General features: G+C 35.1%; 15 protein-coding genes across 15 annotated transcripts, besides 1 other annotated feature; 6 read left to right on the top strand and 9 right to left on the bottom strand. All coding sequences in view use genetic code 12, as the record gives it.

Annotated features, from left to right (window-relative positions):
* Positions 1–433: 433 nt before the first annotated feature.
* CAALFM_C108860CA (phosphatidylinositol-3-phosphatase) lies at positions 434–2,641 on the top strand (the record flags this gene model as incomplete). Its single annotated transcript, XM_718338.2, has 1 exon — positions 434–2,641. The coding sequence occupies one exon, from the start codon at positions 434–436 to the stop codon at positions 2,639–2,641; it is 2,208 nt and encodes a 735-aa protein (XP_723431.2).
* Positions 2,642–2,887: 246 nt separating this feature from the next.
* On the top strand, positions 2,888–4,954 carry AFG1 (Afg1p; the record flags this gene model as incomplete). The annotated part of the gene is made up of 1 exon (XM_718337.2): positions 2,888–4,954. One exon carries the CDS (start codon positions 2,888–2,890, stop codon positions 4,952–4,954), a length of 2,067 nt encoding a protein of 688 aa, XP_723430.2.
* Positions 4,955–5,126: 172 nt separating this feature from the next.
* On the bottom strand, positions 5,127–6,191 carry CAALFM_C108840WA (uncharacterized protein; the record flags this gene model as incomplete). The annotated part of the gene is made up of 1 exon (XM_718336.1): positions 5,127–6,191. The coding sequence occupies one exon, from the start codon at positions 6,189–6,191 to the stop codon at positions 5,127–5,129; it is 1,065 nt and encodes a 354-aa protein (XP_723429.1).
* Positions 6,192–6,373: 182 nt separating this feature from the next.
* CAALFM_C108830CA (uncharacterized protein) lies at positions 6,374–6,957 on the top strand (the record flags this gene model as incomplete). Its single annotated transcript, XM_019475136.1, has 3 exons — positions 6,374–6,634; positions 6,706–6,764; positions 6,831–6,957. The coding sequence occupies 3 exons, from the start codon at positions 6,374–6,376 to the stop codon at positions 6,955–6,957; spliced, it is 447 nt and encodes a 148-aa protein (XP_019330681.1).
* A 263-nt stretch (positions 6,958–7,220) lies between these two features.
* On the top strand, positions 7,221–7,853 carry CAALFM_C108820CA (aminoacyl-tRNA hydrolase; the record flags this gene model as incomplete). Its single annotated transcript, XM_718334.1, has 1 exon — positions 7,221–7,853. The coding sequence occupies one exon, from the start codon at positions 7,221–7,223 to the stop codon at positions 7,851–7,853; it is 633 nt and encodes a 210-aa protein (XP_723427.1).
* A 218-nt stretch (positions 7,854–8,071) lies between these two features.
* MSS116 (ATP-dependent RNA helicase) lies at positions 8,072–10,078 on the top strand (the record flags this gene model as incomplete). Its single annotated transcript, XM_718333.2, has 1 exon — positions 8,072–10,078. One exon carries the CDS (start codon positions 8,072–8,074, stop codon positions 10,076–10,078), a length of 2,007 nt encoding a protein of 668 aa, XP_723426.2.
* A 226-nt stretch (positions 10,079–10,304) lies between these two features.
* CAALFM_C108800WA (uncharacterized protein) lies at positions 10,305–11,981 on the bottom strand (the record flags this gene model as incomplete). The annotated part of the gene is made up of 1 exon (XM_718332.2): positions 10,305–11,981. The coding sequence occupies one exon, from the start codon at positions 11,979–11,981 to the stop codon at positions 10,305–10,307; it is 1,677 nt and encodes a 558-aa protein (XP_723425.1).
* Positions 11,982–12,354: 373 nt separating this feature from the next.
* TPO3 (spermine transporter) lies at positions 12,355–14,112 on the bottom strand (the record flags this gene model as incomplete). The annotated part of the gene is made up of 1 exon (XM_718331.2): positions 12,355–14,112. One exon carries the CDS (start codon positions 14,110–14,112, stop codon positions 12,355–12,357), a length of 1,758 nt encoding a protein of 585 aa, XP_723424.2.
* Positions 14,113–15,268: 1,156 nt separating this feature from the next.
* CAALFM_C108780WA (alkaline phosphatase) lies at positions 15,269–16,924 on the bottom strand (the record flags this gene model as incomplete). The annotated part of the gene is made up of 1 exon (XM_718330.2): positions 15,269–16,924. One exon carries the CDS (start codon positions 16,922–16,924, stop codon positions 15,269–15,271), a length of 1,656 nt encoding a protein of 551 aa, XP_723423.1.
* An 825-nt stretch (positions 16,925–17,749) lies between these two features.
* CAALFM_C108770WA (uncharacterized protein) lies at positions 17,750–18,802 on the bottom strand (the record flags this gene model as incomplete). The annotated part of the gene is made up of 1 exon (XM_718329.2): positions 17,750–18,802. The coding sequence occupies one exon, from the start codon at positions 18,800–18,802 to the stop codon at positions 17,750–17,752; it is 1,053 nt and encodes a 350-aa protein (XP_723422.2).
* Positions 18,803–19,066: 264 nt separating this feature from the next.
* On the bottom strand, positions 19,067–20,116 carry CAALFM_C108760WA (uncharacterized protein; the record flags this gene model as incomplete). Its single annotated transcript, XM_718328.1, has 1 exon — positions 19,067–20,116. The coding sequence occupies one exon, from the start codon at positions 20,114–20,116 to the stop codon at positions 19,067–19,069; it is 1,050 nt and encodes a 349-aa protein (XP_723421.1).
* Positions 20,117–20,561: 445 nt separating this feature from the next.
* On the bottom strand, positions 20,562–21,470 carry YMC2 (Ymc2p; the record flags this gene model as incomplete). The annotated part of the gene is made up of 1 exon (XM_718327.1): positions 20,562–21,470. The coding sequence occupies one exon, from the start codon at positions 21,468–21,470 to the stop codon at positions 20,562–20,564; it is 909 nt and encodes a 302-aa protein (XP_723420.1).
* A 373-nt stretch (positions 21,471–21,843) lies between these two features.
* SEC24 (COPII subunit) lies at positions 21,844–24,630 on the top strand (the record flags this gene model as incomplete). Its single annotated transcript, XM_718326.2, has 1 exon — positions 21,844–24,630. The coding sequence occupies one exon, from the start codon at positions 21,844–21,846 to the stop codon at positions 24,628–24,630; it is 2,787 nt and encodes a 928-aa protein (XP_723419.2).
* A 167-nt stretch (positions 24,631–24,797) lies between these two features.
* On the bottom strand, positions 24,798–25,973 carry CAALFM_C108730WA (Golgi transport complex subunit; the record flags this gene model as incomplete). The annotated part of the gene is made up of 1 exon (XM_718325.2): positions 24,798–25,973. One exon carries the CDS (start codon positions 25,971–25,973, stop codon positions 24,798–24,800), a length of 1,176 nt encoding a protein of 391 aa, XP_723418.2.
* A 102-nt stretch (positions 25,974–26,075) lies between these two features.
* Positions 26,076–26,582: a long terminal repeat ((moa-1a) Solo copy of the long terminal repeat (LTR) associated with the transposon Tca13; about 507 bp long, 8 copies per genome).
* Positions 26,583–26,679: 97 nt separating this feature from the next.
* On the bottom strand, positions 26,680–27,464 carry CAALFM_C108710WA (uncharacterized protein; the record flags this gene model as incomplete). The annotated part of the gene is made up of 2 exons (XM_019475135.1): positions 26,680–27,388; positions 27,451–27,464. The coding sequence occupies 2 exons, from the start codon at positions 27,462–27,464 to the stop codon at positions 26,680–26,682; spliced, it is 723 nt and encodes a 240-aa protein (XP_019330680.1).
* Between the last annotated feature and the right edge of the window lie 164 nt (positions 27,465–27,628).

The raw sequence follows: 27,628 nt of genomic DNA, 5'->3' as shown, positions 1-27,628 counted from the left end.
AAATACGTCAACAGCCAGCTCGTTGCCACTTCTAATTCACATCTGTGATCATTGTTTTATTTTCCATAGTCACATGGTACAATATCTAATCGGTGAATCATCCAAATAAAGTAATCCGGTATGTAAGATTACGAGTACAAATTTTTTCCCGCACTGATAAATAATCGTTCTTCACAACATTTTCGGTGAAAGCAAAGAGAAGATTCATACACACACATACTCAAATATAAATCACAGCTAATCTTCAACATTTGAGACCAACAAATTAGCTATATAGACATCGTTTAGGATTGAATTGAATTATATTTACGTTTGGAATATACTGTTTTATTTCCCTTTAGATTTTTCTTTATATTTTTTTATATTGCCCATTGCATTTTATTGGTTTTGTTTCTTTAGAAAATAATCAATAATCAATTTGAAAACTGGGAGGATGGATAACGTTTTCAAAGTGGAAAATGTTATTTTAAATAGACGAGGATATCATATTCCAGGAACACTTATCTTGTCTTCTTTCCATTTGGTGTTTAGTTTCACATCCAATACATCGACATCCACCAATCCAAAAGAAATATGGATATGTTATCCCATGATAGAGAAAATGTCAAAGGCTAGAGGTTCCTCATGGATTAATCACAATAACGGGAATAGTTCTAAGACTAGGAACACGGGGTCGCAGGTGGATAATACTCCGAAAATAGTGATGAAAGGATTTGATCATTATAGTGCGTCGCATATTCGGTTGCAATGCAAGGATTTCACATATTACTCATTTGATTTCATGAATGATTTAATTTGTAGCGAAGTGTTTACAAAGTTGAGCTCACTTATTACAATTTCCAAGACTGAGAATGATATTAAACAACTATACGCATATTCTTACAAACCAAATATGCTTGAACAGAATTTGGATGTCAAAGGTTGGCAATTGTACAACCCCATTGAGGAGTATCAAAGATTAGAACTAGTACAAGAAAACAGCCAGTATTGGAGAGTCACCAATCTTAATACAGAGTACAAGTTTTCGCCAAGTTATCCCAAGGTATTAATAGTACCCAGCACCATATCCGATAATGTATTAAAACATGCCGGTAAGTTTAGATCGAAACAGAGAATACCAGCAATCGTTTACAAGCATAAATCAGGCATTAATGGGAACGTTATAGCCAGGTGCGCTCAACCTCTAGTTGGTCTTAACATACAGAATAGATCAATACAGGATGAGAAGTTGATTGGAGAAATATTTCTTTGCCAAGAGAGGGAAAGGAAGGATAAAATTGATAATTCTTGTGGAAAGAGCAATAACGTTGATGATGAGTTCCAGCGTGAACAACCACAACGCAACTTGTTGGTAGATCTAAGACCAGTAACGAATGCTATGGCGCAACATGCTTTGGGTGCAGGTACAGAAAATGTTGATTACTATCGTGGGAAACAGAATCTTAATTCCAAGGAGAGCAGTAAAGATAAGGGTGATAGTGAAAGCACCTCTTCGCAACGTATAAGGCATATTGACAAGATATTTTGCAACATTGATAATATTCATGTCATGAGAGACGCAGTTAATAAATTGTCTTCCATATTGAACGATTTAGATAGATACCCTGCTACTTATGATAAACTGTCAGCATCTGCTGCTTTATTACAACAAGCATTGACAAAGACACAATGGCTAAACAGATTATCTATAATCTTACAATCAGTTGATCGTATAACCAAGTCAATACATTTGAATAATACAAATGTAATTATTCATTGTTCAGATGGTTGGGATCGGACTTCTCAAGTATCAGCGTTATCTCAACTTTGTCTTGACCCTTATTATAGAACTTTGAAAGGATTTATGATACTTGTTGAAAAAGAATGGACTAGTTTTGGATTCAAGTTTGCTACAAGAGCCGATCACGGTGGGTGTATTGGAGCGATTATGAAGAAGGAAATTAAAAGTGCTCTGGTTCAAGATGAGAATAATCAAAATGAACTGAATTCTGGACAGTCTTTGGAAAGTTCGATGTATGGTGAATCCCCGCAAAATGATAATTCACAAAGTGTAACAAGTATCGGCAGTGGAGCAGCAGCAAGTGTATCTTCTTTTTTCCAGAGAGCTGCAAGAGCTGCCAGAGAAATCAAAAATACAGCCCAGAATGGGCTTTCATCATCACCAAGTCCTGAGGATGGTGCTGATGGTAGTGGTTACACATCGTCATCTTCCATCTACAGTGGCAGCAGTGAGAAGTCACCTATATTTCACCAATTTCTCGATTGTGTTTACCAGATATATCGACAAAATCCAACACAATTCGAATTCAATAGTCGATTTCTCAAAAGACTATTTTATCATTATTACTCGTGTCAGTACGGTTCATTTTTGTGTGATTCGGAAAAGGAGTTATATGAAGTATATAAAGTTCAAGATAGCACAGTGTCAGTGTGGGACTATTTTAATTCTCGGCCTGCAGAGTTTTTGAATAAACTGTATACAAATGATACAATTGAAGATAATGATGGTGTTATATTTTTCAATTTTGCTGATCTTAAATGGTGGTTTGAACTATACGGAAGAAGTGACGAAGAAATGAATGGGTTATCCAATTCTCTTGATCGAAAATTTGCACAAATGGGATTAAATAGGAAAGAATAGCATTATAATATAATTTCATACAAAGATATTTCTGTACTCGTTTGGGTTGTCTGTATCTTTTGTTAATCAACCCTTGCTTCTGTTCTTTTATACTTGATCTGCATTAATGTGGAGAAGCACTAACAGCCGGTCCCTTTAAAAAAAATCAAACCGAGAAATAAAAATTATTTCCGATTTCGCAATTTAAGAATCATCAACAACAGTGATCTTCTTTTTCTTTCTGTGTCACCATTGCTAGTCTCAAAGATGATCAGGGTCGTTGTTAAAACAGTTACCAGACTAAACTCACAATGCAAGTTTTACAGTACTGTTTCCGGAGGCGTGCAAGGAGTTGAAGGGCGAGTGCCGCGTGTTAATCAGAGATCAGAAAACACCACCAGTTTGTCAATAACAGACCCTTACCTAATATACCTTGGTTACATTCAACAAGGGATCCTAGAAAAAGATGAATCACAATTACGAGTAATGAAAGAGTTTCAAAAATTGTATCATCGAGTTCTTGATTATACTCCACCAGAAGAATTGCAAATACAATTGAGTCTCATATTGCGACAAATTGAAGTTAGCCAAGCCAAGGAGACTAATCGTGACAATAAGTTCAATCCTATGAAATTGTTTCAAAAAGATCCCGAACACAAAAGGAAACAGCTAGTAAGATATATGACTGATGAAGAAGAGCTACAAAACTTTGCATCTCCCCAAGGATTATTGATTAACGGTGAAGTTGGTTGTGGGAAATCCATGCTAATGGACATTTTTGCTGCATCTTTACCGCATAAATCCAAGATGCGGTGGCACTATAATAACTTCATTTTGTGGGTTTTTAGTGAAATGCATAATATCCAACAACAGCGACAACTTCAAGTTGGTTTACAAAAATATACTATGGAGAATGAATTTTTACTATACGAAGTTGCTCAAAAGATGGTTCAAAAAAATTCTATTTTGATGTTGGATGAGTTTGTCTTGCCTGATATTGCTTCTGCTAATATTATCAAAATATTGTTTACGTTTTACTTCAAATTAGGAGGTGTATTGGTTGCAACGTCAAATAAATTACCAGAAGAATTATATTCTACTGATTTCAGTAAGCGTAAATTCAAAGATTTTGTGGGAATATTGAATATGAGATGTCAGTCGATTGACATGAAATCGGAAAAGGATTATCGTACTTATTTTGCTAATGAATCTTCAAAAATTCTGTATATGGTGACTAAAAAAGATAATCCGGAAAATGAGAAAGATTGGCTAAAGTTATTGAAGATTGAAGCTTTGGGTATTCCATCAGATTCACATTTGCTTGATGAAAGAGTTTCTTTGGAAGATTTAGGAGATGGGCCATCTTCGGTGACAGTTTATGGGAGAGTCACTAATATACCTTTATCATTTAACAATCATAGCGTATGCTATTTGGATTTTAAGGATATATGTCAAGGGTTGTACTCATCATCAGACTACATTACTATTGCATCTACATTCAGATGTATTATATTGGATAATGTTCCAGTGATGACAACAAAAATGAAAAATGATGCTAGAAGATTCATCACATTTTTAGATGCAATTTATGAGTCTCGATGTCAGTTTTTTATGAGGAGTGATATTGAGATAGATTATCTTTTCTTTCCGGACGTTTTAAATTCAGATAATAAAGAGTTGATGGATTATGTGAAAAGTATTCAACCCGAAAGTGGAAATGAGAATATCATGGAAGTTCAAGATGAGGAAATGTTTGCTCGTACATCAATAGATATGAATAACCCATACCGTCCAAATATTTCTACTTACGATCAATCGTATACCAAGTCATTTGATGATTTCAAGTCAGCACAGAAAGAGAACATAAACAACGAATATATGAACACCAGAGCCTTTACAGGTGACGATGAAAAATTTGCATTCAAACGAGCTGTTTCTAGAGTAAAGGAAATGGTTGCTTCTGAAACCTGGAGACTTAATGATCGGTGGGTGCCATTGGATCATACTATGAGACCATGGGAGTCACCAACTGCAGGTAACAACAATAAGGCGAAGAATTCAGACTATTTGGTTACAGACGAAAACCAAAAGCTAGACAAATTATTGGAGGAAAAGGGTATTAAAAATATTACATTGGAGATAGCTGAGTCATTACCACGGGAATATTCTCGGGGCCAAGGGGTTCTGTTTAGACTATTAAATTCTAGGATTGCTCCGATTTTTGATAGTTTGCAACATTATTGGGCTATAGGGAAATGGTCTCCTGAAAACGGAAAAAGGTTAAAAGATTCCATTGCCAGAAGTTGGATAAGATCAAGTGTTCGAAAGAAATAATGATGAGCCAAATCTATTATTTTAGTATAGACAGAGAATCAATATACATATTCATTCTATTTTTCACTCCTGTAGTACTTTTAATGCATTTAACAAACCTGATAAAGAGTGTAAAACAATGGAATATCCTTGAATTATTAGATTAATTGAACATAGTTAGAAGGAAATTGTCCTATTTTCCGTTTAATTGCCCTTCCCACCAAGTTCCATTCCCAACAAGAATCTTGATTTTGTCCCCTTTGGAAAATCGCAAGTCTGACTCCTCTTGTCCAGCAAAGTCATGTAAAGCATAGCAGTATGATTCTTTAGTTTTATTATCATCATTGTTTGATTCTGCTTGGTGTGACGTCAATATATATGTTTCTATTTCTTGAACAATTGGGTCATTCATGAGCATAAAGTCGGTAACAATTTTGTTCACATCATTTTCAATGAACTCAGTTTCTTTGATTCTTTCAGCAACTTGATAACAGAAAGTTAAATGGACGTAATAAATATGAGCCTGGACGTACCCCATTACCTCTTGTGTTAAACGTATCAAAAGTGGTAGCTCTCTCACCAATAATGAATTTATCCTTGTATACCTAATTTTGGTATCGTCAAGTTTTCTTTCTAAGGAATAAAGTTGGTTGTTTTGTTTTAAAGTGAGCTCGCTTTGCTCTTGTTTTAGCAATAATGACTCATGGTCATTGTAAACTTTATCATAATCCAATAATGCGGTTTTCCGCAATTCAATCTTCTTGAAGACAGCTTTATAAATTTTAGTTATTTCCAGTAATTTTTTCTCCACAGAAGATACCAAGTGGTCAATTTCGTTTTCAACAAAAACATCTTTGACTTTATGCTTATATTTGGTAATTTTAGACCAAGTGGCATAAGCGTCCTCCAAGATTTGACTGTCGCTCTTCAAATTGGTGTAAGGATCAATTAAGTTCTGGAAACTTTCTGCTGAACAAACGGAGTTGGACAATACTTGATTCATACTTTCACCAAAGACTTTTGTGTACTTTATCAACTTCTTGATGGAAGCGTCAATTACAAGAAGTTCCTCGTCCAATTCATTGAAAGTTTGATCGACAGTGTAAGAGCCGCCAGCAAACTTGATTTTTTGTTTTAATATTTGAGGAGTTCTTTTGAGTCTATTCCAATGAAATTGTTCATTTCCTGTAATTCTCTTATCGACAATCTTTAAATGATTTGAAACCAAATTGGAAAGCTTGTTGATTTCGGAACTCATAACTCAATCGGTAAGATGATATATATCTGCAAAAAAAAAGATGAAGTGTAACTTTTTACTAGTAGATCATTTAGTATTTTTGTGTGTTTTGTGGAGGAGTAATTATTTGTTGTATCTTATACTTTTTGCAACCCAGGTATTCTCAGTCACTTTAGTTAACAATCTACCCAAACCAGTTTCAAATGTCTAATGATAACACAGTACAGGTCAATAAACCAGAAACCTTAGCATCAATTCTTGAGTATTTGCAACAGGAAAGTATCTTTAGTGCAGAGGACAAATGCAGTCAAGATGAGATACTAAAAGATTGTCCACAATTCTTTGTAAACGATCCAAGCAAAAAACTTAATTGGCAACAGTTGGCAGAATGTTTTGAGGATGTCTTTACAAAGTATACTGCAGAAACCTGTGAGTTGAAAGAACAAATTGAAGAGCTAGTTCAAGTACGTCCCATTTCATTTTCCCATTATTGGCATTTAAATCCATTACTAACGCTTATTTGTTCTCCTAATAGAAACGAAAAACACTATTTGAAAGTTATGAAAAGCTCGATCAGGAAAGAGCTAAAGCTCGGTAAGTTTAAACGACTTCTGGTCAATCTTAGTTTTCTTTTTTCACATATTAACAGTATAATCTTAGTATTGAAAAATCATTGAGTTGGATCATTACCAAAGAAGACAACTTATCAAAGTTCAAATCAGAAGTGAACACTTTGTTGCAAACCACAGACTCGGAAGATAAGCCAGCAAGGGACAAGGTAACTTAGAATGTGTGGTGCTAATTTTCACTAACTCGCTATTGTTATGCTCTGTATGATATTGCTTCTCCATGGTGAGTCAATTGAAGTAGGTGTTATACATCAAATCCTTTATGGTTTATGCCAATAAATATAATGCAACAGAATCATCGCATCTTAATACTTCATTGGTGCTTTCTGTAATTTTTTTTCGATCTCACAAGTCCCAGATTCTGATGTCCGCGTAACACCACTACAACATTAGTTAAGGACAAACTCGTGCAAATCCCATAATGCTACGAGGTCTCATCAAACCGTTTCTTCCGGTCACTCAACTCCCTTTATCTTGCTCAAGAAGATATTTATTTATTGCCTCTATAGGAAATCCTGAGCCGCAATACGCTAATACCAGACATAATGCTGGACATAGATTGATGAACCAATTGATTGATGTATACTGGAAAGATCATGTTTACAAGAAAGGTCCTTATTATCTATCCACCAAATATTCCAATCTAGTACTTTTCAAATCCAATGATTCACTAATGAACCTACAAGGGTTGCCAATTTCGAAACATTTTGGTAAACATGATCAAGGCAAATCTGCTTTGGTGGTTCTTCATGATGAATTACAGGTTGATTTAGGTAAATATCAGATCCGTAAACCTGGTACAAGCTCAAGAGGACATAATGGATTGAAGTCCATTGATAAGTATCTCAAGAATAGATATTTTAAGCTTGGAATAGGTATTGGTCGCCCGCCAGCGTCACAATCAGTAGTGCACTATGTCTTGAAAAACTTTCTGCTGCAAGAGTTGGATGTGATTGATTGGGAAGTATTACCAAAATGCGTAAAAGATTTAGAGAATATGGTTATAAAAGATTTAGAACTACAAAGTGGTAAGGAGAAGATAAACGGCATATGAAGTATTGGTCTCGTATTACCACTACTATTATAGGGTCATCTCTTCTTCTACAGTGGAAAAAAAACAAAAAAATAATATTAAAAGTAAAATTAGTATTTAGCTACAATGAAAATTTTTGCCCTTCTCTCTTTAAATTTTTTTTTTTTTTTTCTTTTTTAGTAACCAGTAATAAGGATCTCATCTCAGTGTTCACTATTCACCCAAGTTCATAACGCATTATGTTAAAACAGTTGAGCAGATCGTTGGGAATACGATCAAGCCCCATAGTGGCAAATTTAATTAGATCCAAACAAGTTTGTACACGTGGATTTCATATTTCCCTTGTTAAACAAAATACTAGTTCTAAGGTAAATGAAATAACTGACATCACGAGTGATAGTCTTAAAGTAAAGGAAGATGCTGCCGGATCTGATCTTCCATCAACCAAAACAGATAAAAAATCAAAACTGGAATCATTCCAACCTGTTAAATTTGAAGACTTTAAAGGAAAGGGATATATTCATGATAGTATAATCAACTCATTACATAAAAATGATTTTAAAGAATTGACGCCAATCCAACAAAAATCTTTAGTGCCTATTTTCAACACCGAAAAGGGTTTGGTGTGTAGAGCAAAGACAGGTACAGGTAAAACTTTAGCATTTGCTGTGCCAACATTACAGTATGCCTATAAAAATAGAGGTAAAGGTGTCAGCACCGTCGTTTTGGTTCCAACACGTGACTTGGCTTTTCAAATTGAAGAGGAATACAGAAAGCTTATCTCCCATTTGAAATATAATGAAAGACCTAATCTTGAATTGATTATAGGAGGTCAGAGGACATCGTTTAACCCTAGACGTCCAGCAGAAATCGTTATTGCTACACCTGGTCGTTTGGAAAAAGAATTACAAACGGATCGTAAACTTGCCAAGTGTTTTAGCAATGTAACATACCGTATTTATGATGAAGCTGATAGATTGTTAGATGTTGGTTTTGAGAGTGTCTTGAATGAGATTGATGGCCTTCTTTATAAAGTAAGAACTACCCCTAAACCAATCAAATCATTATTGTTTAGTGCAACTGTTGATGAAGCTATTTCTGAGTTTTCCAAAAAACATATTCATCCAGAATATGAGTTCTTAAACACTGTTACCAAAGATGATTTAGAGATCCCGGAGAATATCCATCAACAGTTGATTGAGTGTACTGATGGTATTGATAAAGTCAATGTCTCTCTTCTGGAATTACATGGTATTATGAAGCAACACAATGATTATAAAGTGATTGTATTTTTACCCACCAAGACTGCTGTTGATTGGTTTTATGAATATATCACAAATGCATTAGATGATGAATTATTTGAATTATTTTCAAAGCCACCAAGAGTTTTCATGTTACATGGTGGAAGAAGTGTTCGTCAACGTTCTGCTGCCTTGAAAGGATTTAAGGTGGCAAAAAAAGGGATTTTAATCTCCACTGATGTTGCTGCCAGAGGTATTGACGTTAAAGATGTAACCAATGTTATGCAAATGTTCCCTTCTGTGGAAATTGCTGACTATATTCATAAAGTTGGAAGAACAGGAAGAGCAGGAAAGAAAGGAAAGGCATCATTGTTTGCCACTCCCGCTGAATTACCATATGTTCTGTTATTGAAAAGAAAGAGAAAAGTTAAGTTTCAAGAGGTTATCCAATCTGAGAAGTTAAACAGTTCAAACATTATCGATCAAATTGAATCTCCTTTGGATTCAACAAAGGAATTTTTAGCCACAATGGTTGGTTATTTACAACAGTTGCAAAGTGCTCATCGTCTTGATTATGATCTGTTAGTGATTGAGAATATGGAACTATACCGTAAGCTCGTTAGAGATGATAAAGCTATGTTGGAAAGCAGAATTTTGAGTAGGATTGGAAAAGGCATCAGTGCTCATGTCAAACGTAGATATTTTACAAGAACAAGGTATCAAAGTCATGATGATGCTGAATTTGATTCTTATTCTGATTTCTCAAGATCTGGTATGTCACAAAGACCTAGAAGCAATGATAGAAGTAGTAAAATGACATTTAACGGGAGAGGCAAATATGGAAACAATAGAAATAACGATTGGTCTTATCAAAATAAGAACAGGTATAATAATAATAATAATAGGCAAACCGAAAGATCATACGACAGTGATAGGAAATCCCATAATGACTGGAAATATGAAAAAAAGTTTGAGCATAGAAGAATTCGTGATCATGATGAATAAGACAATAGTATTGTAGTTTCTTGATACCAAGGAAAAGAGAGGAGGTCGATAAATATCTTGTAAATAAGACTTTAAATTTTGTGTATATTAGTGAATAAAATAAAATTATGAAAATGCAAAACGATACCAAAGGTAGAAATAAAAAGAAAACTTGCAAAAATGAAGCAAGAGACTACCCAAGTTATAAGTGACATGGAATTCTGTAGTATATATTATAAAGTGCAACTTAACGTTTTTTGGACTTTTTGTATCTTATTGGTATAAATGGTGATGATAGTTTTTTGGATTGAGGCAGAGGTGACTTTTCGTTCAACTCGTCCTCTGGATACTCTATGGCAACGTCACGGGTGAGAATCACATAAACTAACAAGCAAATAATAATTATACTATTGAAAATGGAGACTCTTTTTTGGAATGTCAATTCACTTGACAACAACCCAACTTTTTTATTTGTTTCTGCTAACAATTGTCTGTGACTGTTTTCCTGCATTTTGAATAGATTCCCATATTGTTCATATAGCTCATAGTAAGACTCTTTGAAAACCATTAATTGATTCATTAAAGTACTATTAACAGAACTGATTAACGTGTTGAAATTTGTGGTTTGTCTTTTCTCCAAATTCGAAAATGCAGTTGATAACAATTTCAGTTGTTCTTCAATGTAAAGTAAAGATAATGTAGCATTCGACTCTAGTAAAGATAACCGTTTCATTATATTTTTGTAAATAGATTCTTGTGTAGTGATGGCTGTAGTTGTCTTTGCCGTGGTTACTTGAGGCTCGGCGTCGCTTGGTACACAAAACTCTTGATTAGAACTATTAAACGATTTTAAAAACTCATTTAATTGTAAATGTGGTAAGCGAACTCTGCATTCATTTAGTGTAGTCTGATTGATTAATAAAACATCTTCTTCAATTGTTTGTGGTGTTGGTGGCTCTTCCTCCTTTATAGCACCCATATGCTGATTCCCTTCCTCATCTTCTTTGAATTCATCCATCATTGTCTTCCCATGAACTCTCACTATTGATATTGGACAATAAAATTCATTGCCGTAATGACTTAAAATTTCTAATTTCAAGTATCTAGCCCAAATTAAAGGATTTTCGATCTTGAAAGTTTGCACATCACGAATATTGGATGCAGTAAACTGTCCTAACTCTTTCCAATTCTGTGATGGGAACCGATCACTTACACTGATTCTAATATCTTTGAAAATGGATGAAAAAAACTCAAAATTACCAATTACTACCAGATCGACAAGTATATCTTGACATAGCTCAATAATCACGTACTTGTGTTTGACGGAGCATTCATTCAACAAGTATGAATCTTTATTCTCTTTAAGAATGGCAGATGCACCTTTAGCTTGGGCATTTGTTTTCATAATGGTTGCTGCACAATCAACCGATGCAAAATTAAACTTGTCCTTGTAAACCTTCCCGTCGGCCTCCATTAAAGTGACGTTAGTTGATATAACCGATGAGTGGTTTGAAGGTGTAATAGATTTCGATTCTGATGATCCATTCATTGAGTAATTGTTAGATGTAGTAGTATTGGATTCTATTTTTTGCTTTTTCCATTCTTCAAAGGACATGAAATGACATTCATCAAGCACGGAATCATTCTTCTGCAGATTCTTGTTGCTGTCTGTTTGTGTAGTCGCAGGAGATTGTAACGCTAGGAAATCATTGTTATGAGGAGTATCAATGGAACTATAATTTTTTTGGAAAAAGACTGGAATGTACTGTATTAAAGGAGAATAGTCCAAAGTTCGATTTGATCGTGGTGTATATAGGTCGGATTTATTCACTAAACTTGTCAGTGTGTCCAGGCTATTTTCTTGCGAGAGGACACAGCTTGATAGACATGAAATATAGACTAATGCATGCCAAATATATATCATTAGATTATTATATGTATAAATTTGTCAAAGTTAAGTTGACAATGTCTTGTGTGTTGTAATATCTGATTATCTTTATCGTTAAAAGTGTAATTATAATTTGTTTTTTCTTTTTTTTTTGCTGTTTCAAGTTTGATTGAGCATCACCATATCGAACTCTCACGAGAAGACGTTTGCTAGGTGCCACAATTTAATAAACTAAATTAAATTGCTGTCAATTGAGATTTACAGGAAAGATTACAAATACAATATCTTAACTTTATCATAGTTTTAAAAAGTTTATATATTCTATATTGTATCTATATTAATAATAATTAAATATGTATCGAATCTCGTTCGTTTATATAATTGTTGTCTACGTTGTTTTGTTTTCTCTTTAAATCAAGGCAGCAGAATAATCCTCCTTACAAAGTTTCAGTCTCACTGTCTTACCCCATTTGTAAAATGTAAATGGAATCAAAACCATAGCTAATGCAACAAAGGCCAATAACCAACTAGCCCATTGTAAACCTAAGCCTTCGTACATTTGAGTAACAAACAATGGGAATGCAGCACCTCCGGCAGATCTCAAAAACACTTTGGTGGCTAAAGCTGAAGCTGCATATTTGGCGTAGGTATCAATGATGTAGTTATTTAAAGAGTAATAAATCAAAACCATACCGTAACCAAAGGCAATACCTGATGAGGCTGGACCAACCCAAATAATATGTTTGTAAGATGTAGCACCTAAAATGAATAATGCAATACATGGGAAAGGAGCTCCAACCATGGCACCCCATAATCTATCTTCTGGTTCTGGTTTTCTTCTTTTCACCAATTTTGAATATTCGACTTCTAAAACATATGTTGTGATAACAGCAAAGCCTGCACCAATAAGAATTGGAATAAACATTAAACCGATTTTATCATCACCAAATCCGTACAATGTACTAAAGATGTATGGATAAGCAAAGAAAAAAGCATATAAATAAGCATAAATTAAAGCAACAAAAGCACAAACCAAATCCAATAATGGTTCTGTTACAACAAATTTTAATGGTCTAATCAAACATTCATTTACCATTTCTTTAAATGACAATGGTGTAGCTTCTTGTTCAGTCATTATCTTGTCGTTTCCTGTTTCCTTTCTTAATTTTTTGGCTCTTCTTTTCAAGATAACTGGAGCATAGGTTTCTGGCATTAAACTCACCATAATCCACATTACACCAGCAAAGGCCATATTGACCCAAATAATCAAATCCATTCTTTCTGTGTTGGTTGCAATAAACCCATTGACGATCAATGAAATGACAGGACCAGAATAAGGACAAAAACTGAAAAATGATAAGGCAAGACCTCTGGTATCATTATGCATATCTACCAAACTTGCACCAGCAATTGAAAGAGCAGATGATGCAAAAACACCACACAAGAAACGGCAAACCAATAATCCTCCAATATTTGGAGACAAGGCACAGGGGATGTTGAAAATGACGTACAAACCGAATGATATAAAGTAAGTGGGTCTTCTTCCGTACTCTTCTGACATTGGGGCCCAAAGCAAAGGACCAACACAGAACCCAATAACCATTAAGGAAACTGTTAAAGTAGAAACTTCAGTCAGCACGTGGTATTTGTTATTAACAGTGGAAAGTCCTCCAGATAAACAAGATGAACCATAAGCAGCAGAAATGACAAACATGGAAATTATAAAGGTGTACCACCATTTCAACCACATTGGCCAATTGTGTGGATTTTCTGGATCACCTACTTTAAAAGTGACAAATTCTATTTCTGAATCCAAGCCTGCTAGTTTCTCTTCTTCTTGAATAGTTTTCACTCTTCCTATGGATTGTAACGTCACCACTGGAACCAACCCGGTAGTGGTTTCCAAAGTATATTCTTCAGGGAATATAGGATTTTCAATAATTGGACCATTTAATTCTGGATGAGGTATAGATGATGTTAATCCCAAGTCGTGAAGGGATTTTTTGGTTTCTGTTCTTGTTACAGTCAATTGAGGTTCTGTACTTTTCTCGGAATGTTGTGTATCCGAAGAATTTATTGATTGTGCTTCAAGATCTGGCTGGAATGCAGTTGGGTTAAACTCTTGAGCAGTGATTTCTGAATCTGAGCTATCGTCGTGAGACACCATGACTGATAATCGTTATTAATGATATAGTATGTAAGTGTTCTTGTGAAAAATATGAAATTCCAAATGAAATATTAAACCATCTGTATATAATTTTAGGGGAGAAACAAAGGGAATACAAGGTATATTTATATTACTTGAGGTATTTTTTTTTTGGCAAGTCAGATTTGTTGTCATTGTATTAGCCGTAATAATAGAAATCCATTTGGAACAACTGCGGTTGCATCCCTTCGTGGTATGGAGCCGCTTATCCATCTATTTTAAGAAATATTGTTGCACGAAAAGTCCATAATCGCAATCCAGAAAACCCGAGAATGCGCGTACACAAATGACGGTTATTGGTGAGAATACCATTAATTTTTCCATGGGAAGGGAAAAAAAAAAAAACAAAAGCAAGCTAATTACATTCTTGGCTATTTTATGATCACTATCAACTGAGAAATTTTCCGACTATCCGTTGATAGTTTACAAACGAGATTCAAGATCTATAAAGTATTCTATGCCTATTTTTTCTGCAGGCACAAGTTAATTGACTACCACCTTGGGCTGAGACTACCTGGCTTAGCTGAAGGTGCAATCTTACAATAAATCGTAACATGGGGGGAACATCTAATTCATAATGGCCAAGTCACGTAATTATGTGAATATTTGAACAAACTAAGTGATGTTATCCACAATGAAGCAAGTGAATAGCGAAAAGAAAAAAAAAAGAAACATCACTTGATTTATCCATGGAATACTGTAACACAATATGCAGGATATGGATAAGAATTTTGATAACAAATAAAGCAATCATGCTTATCCAGGGAAAACAAAAGGCTTAGTGCGTGTATCTGTGGCTAATTTGTCGATTATGATTCTAACCACTATTGTTTCATACGTTCAAGAAAAAAAACGAAACAATCAAACAATGCCAAACAAAACCAAGAGAACGAGAAGTATAAAACAGTTTTTTTAAGCACGTTATCTTATGTGGTTATTATTTATATTTGGTTTTCTCTATTACTTTTCTTCTTCTACATACAATAAGTTTGTGTATTGTTTAATGTTTGATCCGGATTGATCACTCAAACAATTCGAAGATAAGATTTTTGAATATCTTGGCTTTCCGATAGCAACAATGATCCATTTTTTGTTCTTGGTATATGTACATACACACTTATAATACGTTTGCATGGAAAATGTCATCCACCTTGGCTTTATTGTTGTCTGGAGAATGTTCTGTTTTCTTTATCAATTGGGTTACTTGATTCAAATCTGATCCAGTGATATACTCAATAAATGCTCCTATTTCAATATTTTCGTGATTTCCAGATAATCCATCGTAAGCTTTGTGTGAGAGCAATTTCGACTTAATAGCAGGAGAATTGGTGTGAGCATAAATGTTAACATCTACAGCAGAGTGACCGTGAGTGGTCCATCCAATTTGAGCTCTAATTGAAACAATATTATTTAACACGTAAAGCAACTCCCCAGCATTGTTTGCCTTTTCGATGATCAAATCAACGTCTTTCGCAGTGTAATCACTAATACCCAAATCTTTCTCTAATATTTCATGCTTGATAAAGTTTGTGAATTTCTTGGTATTGTCTTTCTCCTTATAGTGTACCACCTTGTGTGACAAGTAGTCCCCGGAATGAGTGCTGTTCAATAATACTTCAGGATACCACAAATAATCAGGATACAGCTCAGAAACTTGTCTGGCAACAACTAAACCACCAGTTTCATGGTCACTGGTGGAAATTGCAACGGTTTCAATTTCACTATTGTCGATAAACTTGATCACTTCCTCAAATGCTCTATCGTAAGCTAAAACCTCTCTCACATGTGCGGCAGGATCATTGTGGTGTGAAGCGTGGTCAATTCTAGAACCTTCAATCAACAAAAAGAACCCTTGTTCAGAGTCCTTGGTAGCCTCTGATAAAGCTGTTAATGCAACTTGAACTTGTTCAGCTAATGAAGGGTATTCTGAATCCTTACGTTCAATGTCATATGGAATGTCTGTGTTAGCTAACAATCCCAATAATGGCAATGATACGTTTTTCCCTCCCTGTAATTGATCGAACAGCACTCTATCACCGACATATTGCCATTTATCGCTGTACTCTTTAATCAAATTTCTATTGTCAGCACGACAGCCACCTTCAGAAGTTGGTAAAAAGTGGCATCTTCCTCCACCTAAAATAAGGTCTACTGCTCTTCCAAATGGGTATTCACCTAATTGATGTTGGGCAATCAAATCTTCCTGAAATCTGTAATCAACATGAGAGCTAAATGCAGCAGGAGTGGCATCGGTTATTCTAGTAGTGACCACTAAACCAGTGTAGTAACCTTGTAATTTTAATGCTTCTAAAACAGTACCACATGGAGTCTTGTCTGGGGTTACACCAATTGCACCGTTATACGATTTCAAAGCACAAGAAAATGCAGTGGCCCCAGCAGCCGAGTCTGTAACTAAACTGCTCGAAGATCTTGTACGAGAGGACCCAATAAGATATTTATCAAGAGTCAAAATATCATTGATGGCTAATTTATCTCTAAATTGTCTAAATGATCTAGCTGCAGATAAACTAGCTGGACCCATACCATCAGTAACCATCATGATAATGTTCTTTTTCTTCTGGGGATTCAATGAAAGCCCGGTATTATCATCGTTATCAGAGTGTTTGGCAAATATGCACAAATATGCAATGATACCAATGGTTATAATATTGAGCAAATAAGACAAATTTCTTTTAATGCCTGATTGTTTCTTGTTCCAACATGTTAAGCTATCGCCTCCAAGTAAAGGACTTTGATCATTTGATAAACCCATGATGGAATATGTAGCAATAAAAAGGTTGTCTTATCAAACACTAGAGTTCAAGTAGAGAAAAAGAGGAGAAAGAAAAGAAGGAAAAAAAAATATGTGTAGGAACGTGTGGTGGTAGTGGAGTCAAGTGGACGACGAAGATGTGTTTTGGTGAAGTCAAGAAAAAAAAAAGAATTGATAAGTAGTTGGTTAATCAGTCAGTCCATTGCAACAACGCGACAGACAGACAGAGAGACACAGAGAGAGATTTACTTCCGCTATCGCGAAGTTCAATTACGAATTATTTTATTCAATTTATAATTGCACAAAACATTTTTGATCTGAAATATTATTTTGGTCCATGTTGTCTGGTTACATCAACCTGTGATTATTATTGAGACTATTCTTGTCAACTATAGGTAAACAGAAATAAACAAGTAAATTGGGGGAAACGGTGAACAGTAGTGTAAAGATAGGTTTTACAATCCAGACGTATTACTAATTATTCGAATTTGATTGGTTCTTAGCGGTTGTAAGATGGCTTTCAACAAATAGGATCTATAGTTTTTTATAAAGCTGTTACTACGTATTCTCCATTTTATATACATGGTGATGCATAGTTGTTGTTTTCTGGGCAACTACCAGATGTGATAAACTATTTGTCTGACCTGAGGAATTGTTGAGAGTTGTTGAATCTGAGTCATTGCATCTAATAAAGTTAACATAATGCAAGCTTAATCTACTGTAGTCTTCTCTTTACACACTATTATGTACAATACCTAGGCTGGATATCAGGTTATTATATCTATTATGAATACTATTCCATTTTGATGATTTACTCTTCAACGCTTAGAAATCGTCAACAACAACTGCATTATTTCCAATTTCGTTTGAAATCATTTTACCAATGGATAAGTCCATAATTGATAAACCAACAATCTTTTGAACTGTAATACCAGTACTCTTGTCTGTAACAGTAGCATCAAAATCTGCACACAACTCATGGATTTCAATCAATTGGGTTTCATCAAACTCGGCTTGTATCAACTCACCAGCTTCATGCAATGTATGCTCCTTAGAATCAACTATGATAGAAATGCCCTTTTGTTTGAGTTCTTTACATAAATCCAAATCCAACTCAATCATATGAGGCTTGTACGAGCCAATCAAAGATATGAATTTGGGGACTTCTGGGTTTGTGTTCAAATATTCCTTTTTGATTATTGGAGATGTTGCTGGAGTACATCCAAATATAATTGAACTATTTTGAACATGAGGAATGAATCCCAGTGATTCATCTTGATACAGGAAACTGTTAAACTTGACGTTTTTGAATTCCTTGGAAAGTCTGTCTGCTAATTTCTCAGCATTTTTCAATGTACGATTTAAAATATTGACTTCTTTAATTTTACCTTCATACAATAACAAGGCTAGTTTGATGTGCCAGTAAGCTTGCAAACCGACACCGAAAGCACTCAATTCTGGTAAAATGTTTGCATTGCTAGGGGCAATTAACTTTGTCAAACCTAAACTACTTGCCAATGCCGTTCTAAAAGCTGTCAAGTTATTGGCATTAAGTACAGCCTTCAATTGTCCGGTGATTTCATCCATTATCAATACACATCCTTGGAATCCCAACCCCTTGGAATTATTTCCAGGACCACCACTGATTACCTTAAGTCCTACTTCATCTGGAGATATGCATGGCATATATATGTGTGTGGTATCTGAATTGGGATTATTGGATGGTTGAACAGTTCTGGGAGGTACTATATGGTCAGAATCTTGGGAATAAGTTGTCAAACTCTTGAGTAATGTTGGTTGAAATGCATCGAGAATTGATTCTTTGGAAAGAGTTTTGTTCAAAAACTCAGTCACTGCCTGATCAGATATCACCTTCATTTCGCAAAATCTTAATTTCAAGCAGGGCAAGTAGATTTTTGAAAAGTGGTTCACTAAAATAGCTTTGGAGAAAGGGGTTTACTGGTTCTATTTATACTAAATCTTTGAATGAAAAAAAAAAAAATGGGGCTAGAAATTGGATTATTCCGTTAACGGAAACTCCGATTTCCCCCAAAACAATTGCCCACAAGAAAAAATAGAGAATAAATACAACAAAAAGAGTTGTAATAAGCGAGCTCGAGTTGGCTCCTCGATATATTTTACCTATATCTTATTTAGCGTTAAAACTAAATCGCCAAATTCTTTTTTAAAACTTTCCAGCTTTGCATCCTCTGGGTGCAATTCATATATCCTGTACTTCATCGATAATTTCCGTAGAGATGAAATATGAGTTGGATCTTCTACACTACTTGCTGTTTCCAAAAATGACTTTTGTAAATCGTTCAAGTCGGTATGAAAATTTAATATTTCTTGACTTATCTGGGTACTCTTTCTTTTATTCGTTGTTTCCCATATTAGAAAGCTTGTTCTAAGATTGTTCAATGTCTCAATGTAATGTGGTTCCTTGAATTGGTTTAAATAATCAAAAGTGAAATGCCATATGATTTTTTCATAAAAAGGTGTTAATTTTCGTGTCTCTATTAGAGGGAGATATATGGAGTCAAAATTATGCTTCAAATTCTTAACGATATTTAGCGGCTGTTTCAAATCGTGATATTTCTTGAGCAACACAATCTGAATTTTGTAGACATCCAAATCCTGGAAATTGGTTGATTGTTTCAAATCTATCAAATCGATAGGTGATTTGTCCAAATCATGAAATCTCCGGTTTAATATTATATCTGTCAAAACACGAGGTGTTAACTTGTTATGATTTTGAAAAGTTTCCATGATGTCGAATAAAATCTCCTGGCTATCAACATTTGCTATAAAGGCACTCAAATCAACACGGTTCATCTCATAAAGTTGAGAATAATTAACTCCTCGATGATTTGTGCTTACATTGGACGATTTGATACCGTGCAAAATGTTACTTATGAACTTGTCAGAAACATGATCGTTCGCTATTGGTACATGTATAGGCACTTTATTGAATTGCTCCTCGACAGATCCTTTAGTCAAGGAATCGTATAATGATGGTTTGTATGTTTTGGTGGGTTCTGTTGGTTTGACTAATAAGTTGAGAGCTGCTGCTAGTGAAATATTCTCTTGTTTCCGATTTTTCGATCGTATAGTGCTTGTCCAAAAAAACCTTGTGGCAGACTTTAATGAAGACGATGTCATATCCAGCTTAGGTGGTCTAACATTTAACATTGAACTTGTCAATTTTGATTTTTGAGATTTTGCAGGAAGAGAAATCGGAATGGTCTCATAAGATGAAGGAAAAAAAAATGGCGAAAAAATAGCACACACACAGACACAAAGGATAATACTATCAGGAGGTGTATGGTTTAATGACAAATACTTAATAACACTAGTTAATATTTGAAAAATTAGTAAAACAAAAGATAAAAATGTTATAAACCGTGTTGTGCTTTGATAGTCGATATATATTTTGTAGTTTAGTAGAATTTGTTTTCACTTTTTTTTGGTAAAATGTTTGTACAAAACTTTTACAATTCTATTTTAGCAAGAGAATAAAAGATTAACTTTACCAACGTTCCTAGAAAAAGTTTAAATAAATTAATAAATATGAATTGGAGAAAATAATACAAGTATAAAAATGCATATGTTATAATGAATTAACTATTGAAAACTATCATCCCATCAACCGCAACGCTAATTCAACACTAGCAAATGTACCTGCACTACAAGGTACAGCTCTTAAAAGACATGGTACAATACCTTTCCAGAAACCAGTTAATCCGTGATGTGAATAAATATATCTCAAAGCCTTTAAAGAGCTGCCACCAAATTTGCTATCTTTCCCAAACCCGTCACTCTGCACATTAGACTTTATAACATCTAGTGGGTACGACAGAAGCCACAATGCGTTTCCTGCAATAGCTCCACTAGCTAATAATTCTGGTGTACTTATTTGATCACGGCTTTTATAATGTTGCAAGTCTATTATTTTTTGAATCAAAGTTTCATATGTCAAAAACCAAACACCATAGGCTTGTATTTCACGAATCAATGTTATCCCAAATCCTCTATAAATACCATTGACAATACCCTGTTCTCTATATATCTTGCTAACAGTTTCACGTAAGGAGACTGGTTTCCCTGACGATTGACTCAATATACGCAATTGCTCCACTGGAGCTGTGACAGGGGTATTCACCACACCAGCCATTGCCCCGGCAATATAAGTTTGTGGCCACAAATTCAAGCTTGGCTGACCTGTGTATTGTAAAATTTGTCGTTTTGTCTCATGGAATCCGTAGAATTGAAGGGACACACAGACACCAACCCCAAATAATGGAGGCAAGGTCCCTTTGTAGAAAGCCAAAATTCCTTCATTCTTGATAACATTTTTGATGACCTGAAAAGAAGAAGTAGCTGATGTTGTCTGCAATCTTATTTTAACAAGATCGGCTGGTTGACCAATTAACACTTGTGTTGCTCCTCCCACAAAACCAGCTGCAATATCTTTGAGTTTTCTTGTCAAAGAATTGTCAACTGATTTGGTAATTTCCGTATCTAAAACAGTTTCTGCATTGGACATATTAGCTTTCTAAAAAGTCTCTCCAAATAATAATACAAAGAAAAGAATTAAAGGGAAAAAACTACCATCTAAAAGTGTGATAAATGAATTTGAAATATTATAATGGAGATCAATTTTTTTTATCAAGATATCAATTATCACTCACACTCACGTGCAAAATAACGCTACCATATAAAATGGTCGTGTATTTGTTGTATGTTGACTTTTTTTTTTGACCACGTACCACAAGTTAAAAGTGAACAAACAAAAACAACCATATTGAAAAGCGCTTGAAAAAAAAAAGGAATCACCGTATATTTTCAGTCGTTGTTTTTTTTTTGGTTTCACATTACATACTTGTGACTTTCTTTTTATTTAGATCAATTGTTCAAACATGTCTGGTAGAAGAAGAGCATATCCACAACCTCAGTATGCAACAGGACCAGCTGAAATGGCTACACCACCAGCTCCTAATCAGTTCCAACAACAACAACCCGTACAACAACCAGTGCAACAATATGGAGTTGACCAAATGCAAGGCCAATTTCAGCAAATGAATGTTGGTGGAGTGGGACCAACAGGAGTTCCACCAGCTCCACAATACTCATATCAACAACCTGGGCAGCCTCAACAATCACCCCAACTCAGTTATGATCCATATCAACCCCAACCTCAAGCAAATACTGGTGTGTACGGACAAGGCATGGGCGGTGTTCCACCATCAGCAGTGCCTGCTGGCGGAGCTGGATATGGCGGATATGGTCAACAAAACAACATCGGTTTAGGTGCTCAATTGAATGCTTTGTATACCACTGACTTATCAAGGGACCTTCCACCACCAATTGCCGAATTGTCCTTCCAACCACCACCAATAACATTACCAGATAATGCAACTTTGATTCCAGCATCTAAGACTGCTAATGCAACTCCTGAGTATTTCAGATCAACTTTGAATGTGGTACCAACCAATTCATCGCTCTTGAAGAAATCAAAGTTACCATTGGCTATTGTTGTTAATCCTTACAACGCTTTGAAAATTGAAAACGAAAATGTACCAGTCACCTGTGATACTGTCATTAGCAGATGTCGTCGTTGTCGTGGTTACATCAACCCATTTGTTACTTTGGCTGAGAATGGCAGACGTTGGAGATGTAACTTTTGTAATTTGTTGAACGACATTCCAAGCGCTTTTGACTATGACGAAATCAGTGGCCAAGTCAAAAACAAGTTTGACAGAGTTGAATTGAACCATTCAGTTGTCGAATTTATTGCTCCAAAAGAGTACATGGCAAGAGCCCCACAACCAATTGTTTACACATTTATTATTGATGTTTCTGTACACGCTATTCAAAGTGGTTTAACCGGTACCATAACCAGAACTATCTTGGAAAGTTTAGATAGAATTCCTAACGAAAATAAAACAGCTAGAGTTTCATTCATCGGTGTTGACTCCAACTTACATTATATCCGTTTCAACGAAGGATTAGAAGGTACCGAGATTTTGGTTGTTGCTGATATAGATGAGCCATTCTTGCCATCTCCAGGTGGGTTGTTGGTCAATTTGGATGAGAATAGAGAAGCGATTGAAAAATTATTGTTAGACTTTCCTTCTTATTTTGAAAACAATGCTAACCAAGGTTTTGCTTTGGGACCAGCTTTGAAAGCAGGTCATAAAATGATAAGCAACATTGGGGGTAAATTAGTATGTTTTGCTGCCACTTTACCAAATATTGGTGAAGGTAAGTTGAGTGTAAGAGACGAAGCTAGCGTTGCAGGTAAAGCTAAAGAAGCCAAGGCTTTATTAGCTCCAGCTGATAGTTTTTACAAGTCTTTTGCCGTCACATGCAATTCTTCACAGGTTACAGTTGATTTGTTTTTGACCTCTTCGGCATACCAGGATGTTGCCACTTTGTCAAACTTGGCAAGATATACTGCAGGGCAAACCCATTTCTACCCAGCATGGACTAGCAACAAATACGAGGACGTTGCCAAGTTATCTAAAGAAGTTAGCGATCATTTGTCACAAGATATTGCCCTTGAAGCTGTGTTAAGAGTCAGAGGTTCCACTGGATTCAGAATGTCTTCATTTTATGGAAACTTTTTTAACCGTTCTTCTGATTTGTGTTCATTCCCAACTTTCCCAAGAGATCAATCTTACCTTATTGAAATGTCGATTGAAGAAACAATTAACAAACCTGTGGTTTACTTCCAAGCCGCCGTTTTGCACTCCACATGTTTTGGAGAGAGAAGAATTAGGGTTATGAACTTGGCTTTGCCAACATCATCCAAGTTGGTAGATATTTATGCCTCTGCCGATCAGTTGGCAATCGCAAATTATTTCACTCACAAGGCTATCGAAAAAGCATTGTCCAGTTCATTGCCAGAAGCTAGAGAATACTTAATTGCCAGAGTCGTAGACATATTGAACGTTTACAGAAAAGAATTAGTTGCCGGAAACGTTTCTGGTGCTTCACCATTGCAAATTTCGACTAATTTGAGAATGTTGCCATTACTTTTGTTCTGTTTGACCAAGCATTTGGCTTTCAGAGGCGAGAGAGTGCCTTCAGACCACAGAGCAGCAGCTTTAAACAATTTGGGATCATCTCCAATTCCTCAATTAATCAAATCCATCTATCCAACTGTATATTCTTTGCATAACATGCCTGATACCTGTGGATTACCAGGAGTCAAAGAAGACGAAGATGATGAGGAAGGTGCTGGAGCAGAAATTGATGTTGTTCTTCCAGACCCAATTAACGATTCTAAAGCTTCCTGGGAAAACTACGGTTTATACTTGATTGATAATGGCAGCGAGTTGTTCTTGTGGGTATCTGGTAATGTCGTGCCAGGTTTAGTACAAGACTTGTTTGGTACCGAGAATTTGTACGAAATCCCAACTGGTAAAACTGAGTTGCCTGAGTTTTCTCTCGAGGAATCTGAATTCAACTACAGAGTCCGTCAAATTATTGGCAAAATCAGAGAACAAAACGATTCAATTATTTGGAAGAATCTCTATGTTGTTGTTGGTGCATCATCAAATGAACCAATTGAAATTTCACAACAACGTGATTTGATGGCTTTGAGAATGTGGGCTTCAAGCTGCTTGGTGGAAGATAAAACCGGCAGCGAACCATCGTATAGAGATTTCTTGACTTCTTTGAAATCCAAAGTTTCTCAATAAGCTCAATTCTTTTTTTTATTATCATTATTATTATTTGTTAGTAGGTCTCTAGTCTGAGTTGGAATATATAATGTTTATTCTGTAATGGTACTACGGGACCTACATGTTTGGGTATATATGAATTACATTTGATCGCTTACTGTATGTTTATTATTGATTTCGCCTATTTACTTGTAATCTATCATGGACAATGAATCTAGTAACATGTTCCTCTCTTCTTCTGACTTGAATGTCTCCAGCACTGATGTTTTAAGACCCTGGGAGTAAATTTTCAAATTCTTTGCAATTGGCCCACCTCTAGCCATTGCTGCCACTATACTTTTCTTAAATTTTTGATTTAATTTTGTCCAAAACAATTCTGTTAATGATTCCAGTTTGTAATATTTCAAGACTATTTCTAAAAAAGTTAATTTATCATCGTCATTTTCAGACTTCCAATCACTCAAAATGTCACTCAACTTGGTAAAATATTCACTCGATTCTTCTTTAACCTCTGTAAGGATTGCTGTAAAATTTCTTGGTGATTGTAATGCTCGTGATAGCTGAGCTGACGCAGATTGAACTTTTCTGGTAATAGTTGAGCGATCAAAAACATTGAAAAATTCACTACTATCCAATATATACAATGCAGATAAATGGGAATGTAATTTCTGATTTTTGCGTTCAAGAGTCGAAGGGTGGTTGAAGTCACCACTTACAACATTAATACACTGGGAAAGAAAATTTGATCTCTTTGATATGGCAATGGACTGATAATCTCGAATCAATTTCACTGACAATACGCTTACCTCAGCACCTTTTTCACTGGTTGCATCTTGATACATTTGATTGATTTGGATATGTAATTTGGCCAACCTTACTAAATCCCTCTCGTTCAGAACACTTGTCAATTCTTCTATTTGTTGAATAATAAAAATGAAAAAACTTGTGCCTCGCAACAACTCTAATGTTAAATGGATTCTCTTCAATGCTTTATTTAGTTTCATTGCCTCGTCAAATGGCTCGACAACCTCTTGCTTAATTCTCTTAAAAGGTGCATTGATTCTTTCAAGGTTGGGGTTTATCTGTGTAGTCAAAATCTTTTGATACTCGGCAATTTTCTGAAAATTTGATATCAATGATGAATAATTTGAAGAGGAAATCTTTTCGATTCTTTTATCACATTCTTGGATGTCAAACTTCAATTTTTTTATTGGTGTTACCAAGTCTAAATGTGGATTTTCTTGTCCATTAGTAGCTAGAAGCAATTCGTTCGCAAACTGTTGAGGATCAAAGTTTGTCTCCAAAAAAGCCTCAAAATCTTCTAGTTCATTCGTTGGATACTCTGTAGTTTGGCTTGTCATTTATGAATTAAATGTACGTCTATTCTCTGTTCTAAAGTCAATAAAGCATGAAAAAATGAAAATAATAGAGATCGCGGTTGAATAAATATTTAGATTGTCTGTTGTCGTGTAGTAGCAACACTTCGTAGAAGTGCGTACTATGAATCTCCTACTGACTTAAGCTAAATGCAGTGTCAGCGTTATATAGTTCTAGAAAGTACTTTGCCGCAATGCAATGCAATTGATGTAAACAGATCACGATACTAATCTCTTAAGTGAAACGCCTAGAATGTAGTAAACTTCGTTTAAGGTTATTTAATATGGTAAGCTCTTATATTCTTGTATTCCCTGATTCACTCTCACGTCGCATGAGGTGAAAAGAAACTATTTATTCTATTTGTTGAATTTCCTTCATTTATATAATTTCACTAACAATTCAGCGTGTGTGAACCAATAGTGTAAAGCGTTCTCATTGGCTCACTTAAACAATATCAATTACCGAACGGTAACAACACTAAATTACACTTCTCACTTCTCTCGTACTATGCGAATTAAGTGTAATTCTAGTCCATGTCGTGCACGAGTTATCAAATCAGCATCATTTACCTGATAACGTCGTACTCCACGACATCTGTTCTCTCTTGTCTCTCTCTGTTGTTTACGATTTCTTATGTGTGCGACCAACACACTACTTTCTATAATAATGTCAAATCTATGTAATATTAACTTATTCAGTTCTATATTTTGGTTTCGGTGGTTGTTTTTTATTCCCAGCCATTGGTTTTCTACCTTTTCCTTGTCTTTGATTGGGTTTACCATTAAACTTTTGTTGAAACTTCTGTTTCTTCATTAGTTTTTTCAATTTTTCTTCTTCTAGTTTCTTCATCTTTGCTTTTTCTAGCTTCCTTTGACGACACACAATCTTTAATTGTCTTTTCTTCTTACCTGGTCTGTTCTTGCGACACTTTGCCTTCTGTCTAGCTATTTCACTCTCTATTTTTGCATTATATTCATTTAAGTTTAGACATTTCCATGGCCGAGTATCAACAATATACATCTGTTGGTAAATATCGTCACTGCTTACTGCACATTGTTGGAATTGCTCTCTTTGTTTATCTGTGTATTTGGCAAAATAAAAGGATTCGGGTCTTTCGTTGATGACTCTTTCTTCAGATTGTTCCCGAAGTGAAACTTTCATTATTGATGGTTTAGCCTCTTTACTTCGACCTCGATCTTCAACAACGGTGTCACTGGCAGCAAACAAAGGAAAGTCAAATTCGGCATCTGAACCATTTGATTCTTGTATTCCTCCTTTATTATCTTCATTATCGTTTTCCTCAACTTCCTTAAGTTCAAATTCTAGTTTTGGTACAACATAATCTGACGTATCAGAATCATAGTCTGATTCCAGGTTGTATAATAAAGACCTGTTTGTTCTAATTATATGTTAGTTAAATGGTCGATAATGTTAATTATCATTTTGGTTTATCATACATACTTTATTTCACTCATAGGCACAAGTATTATAAGTAATATAATTTACTATTGAAGAGACTTCCTCTGTACGTTAATGCTTATTGATTTTTTTTCTGGAGAATCTATCTGGCGATGTCTTCAGAAAATTTACATGTTGCAACAGAAAAAAAAATTACACTAGCAAAGTGAATAATATTTAC

The sequence above is a fragment of the Candida albicans genome, chromosome 1 (genome assembly GCF_000182965.3).
Source record: "Candida albicans SC5314 chromosome 1, complete sequence".
In the NCBI taxonomy this organism is placed as follows: domain Eukaryota; kingdom Fungi; phylum Ascomycota; class Pichiomycetes; order Serinales; family Debaryomycetaceae; genus Candida; species Candida albicans.
This window is presented reverse-complemented; position numbering and strand designations above follow the sequence as displayed.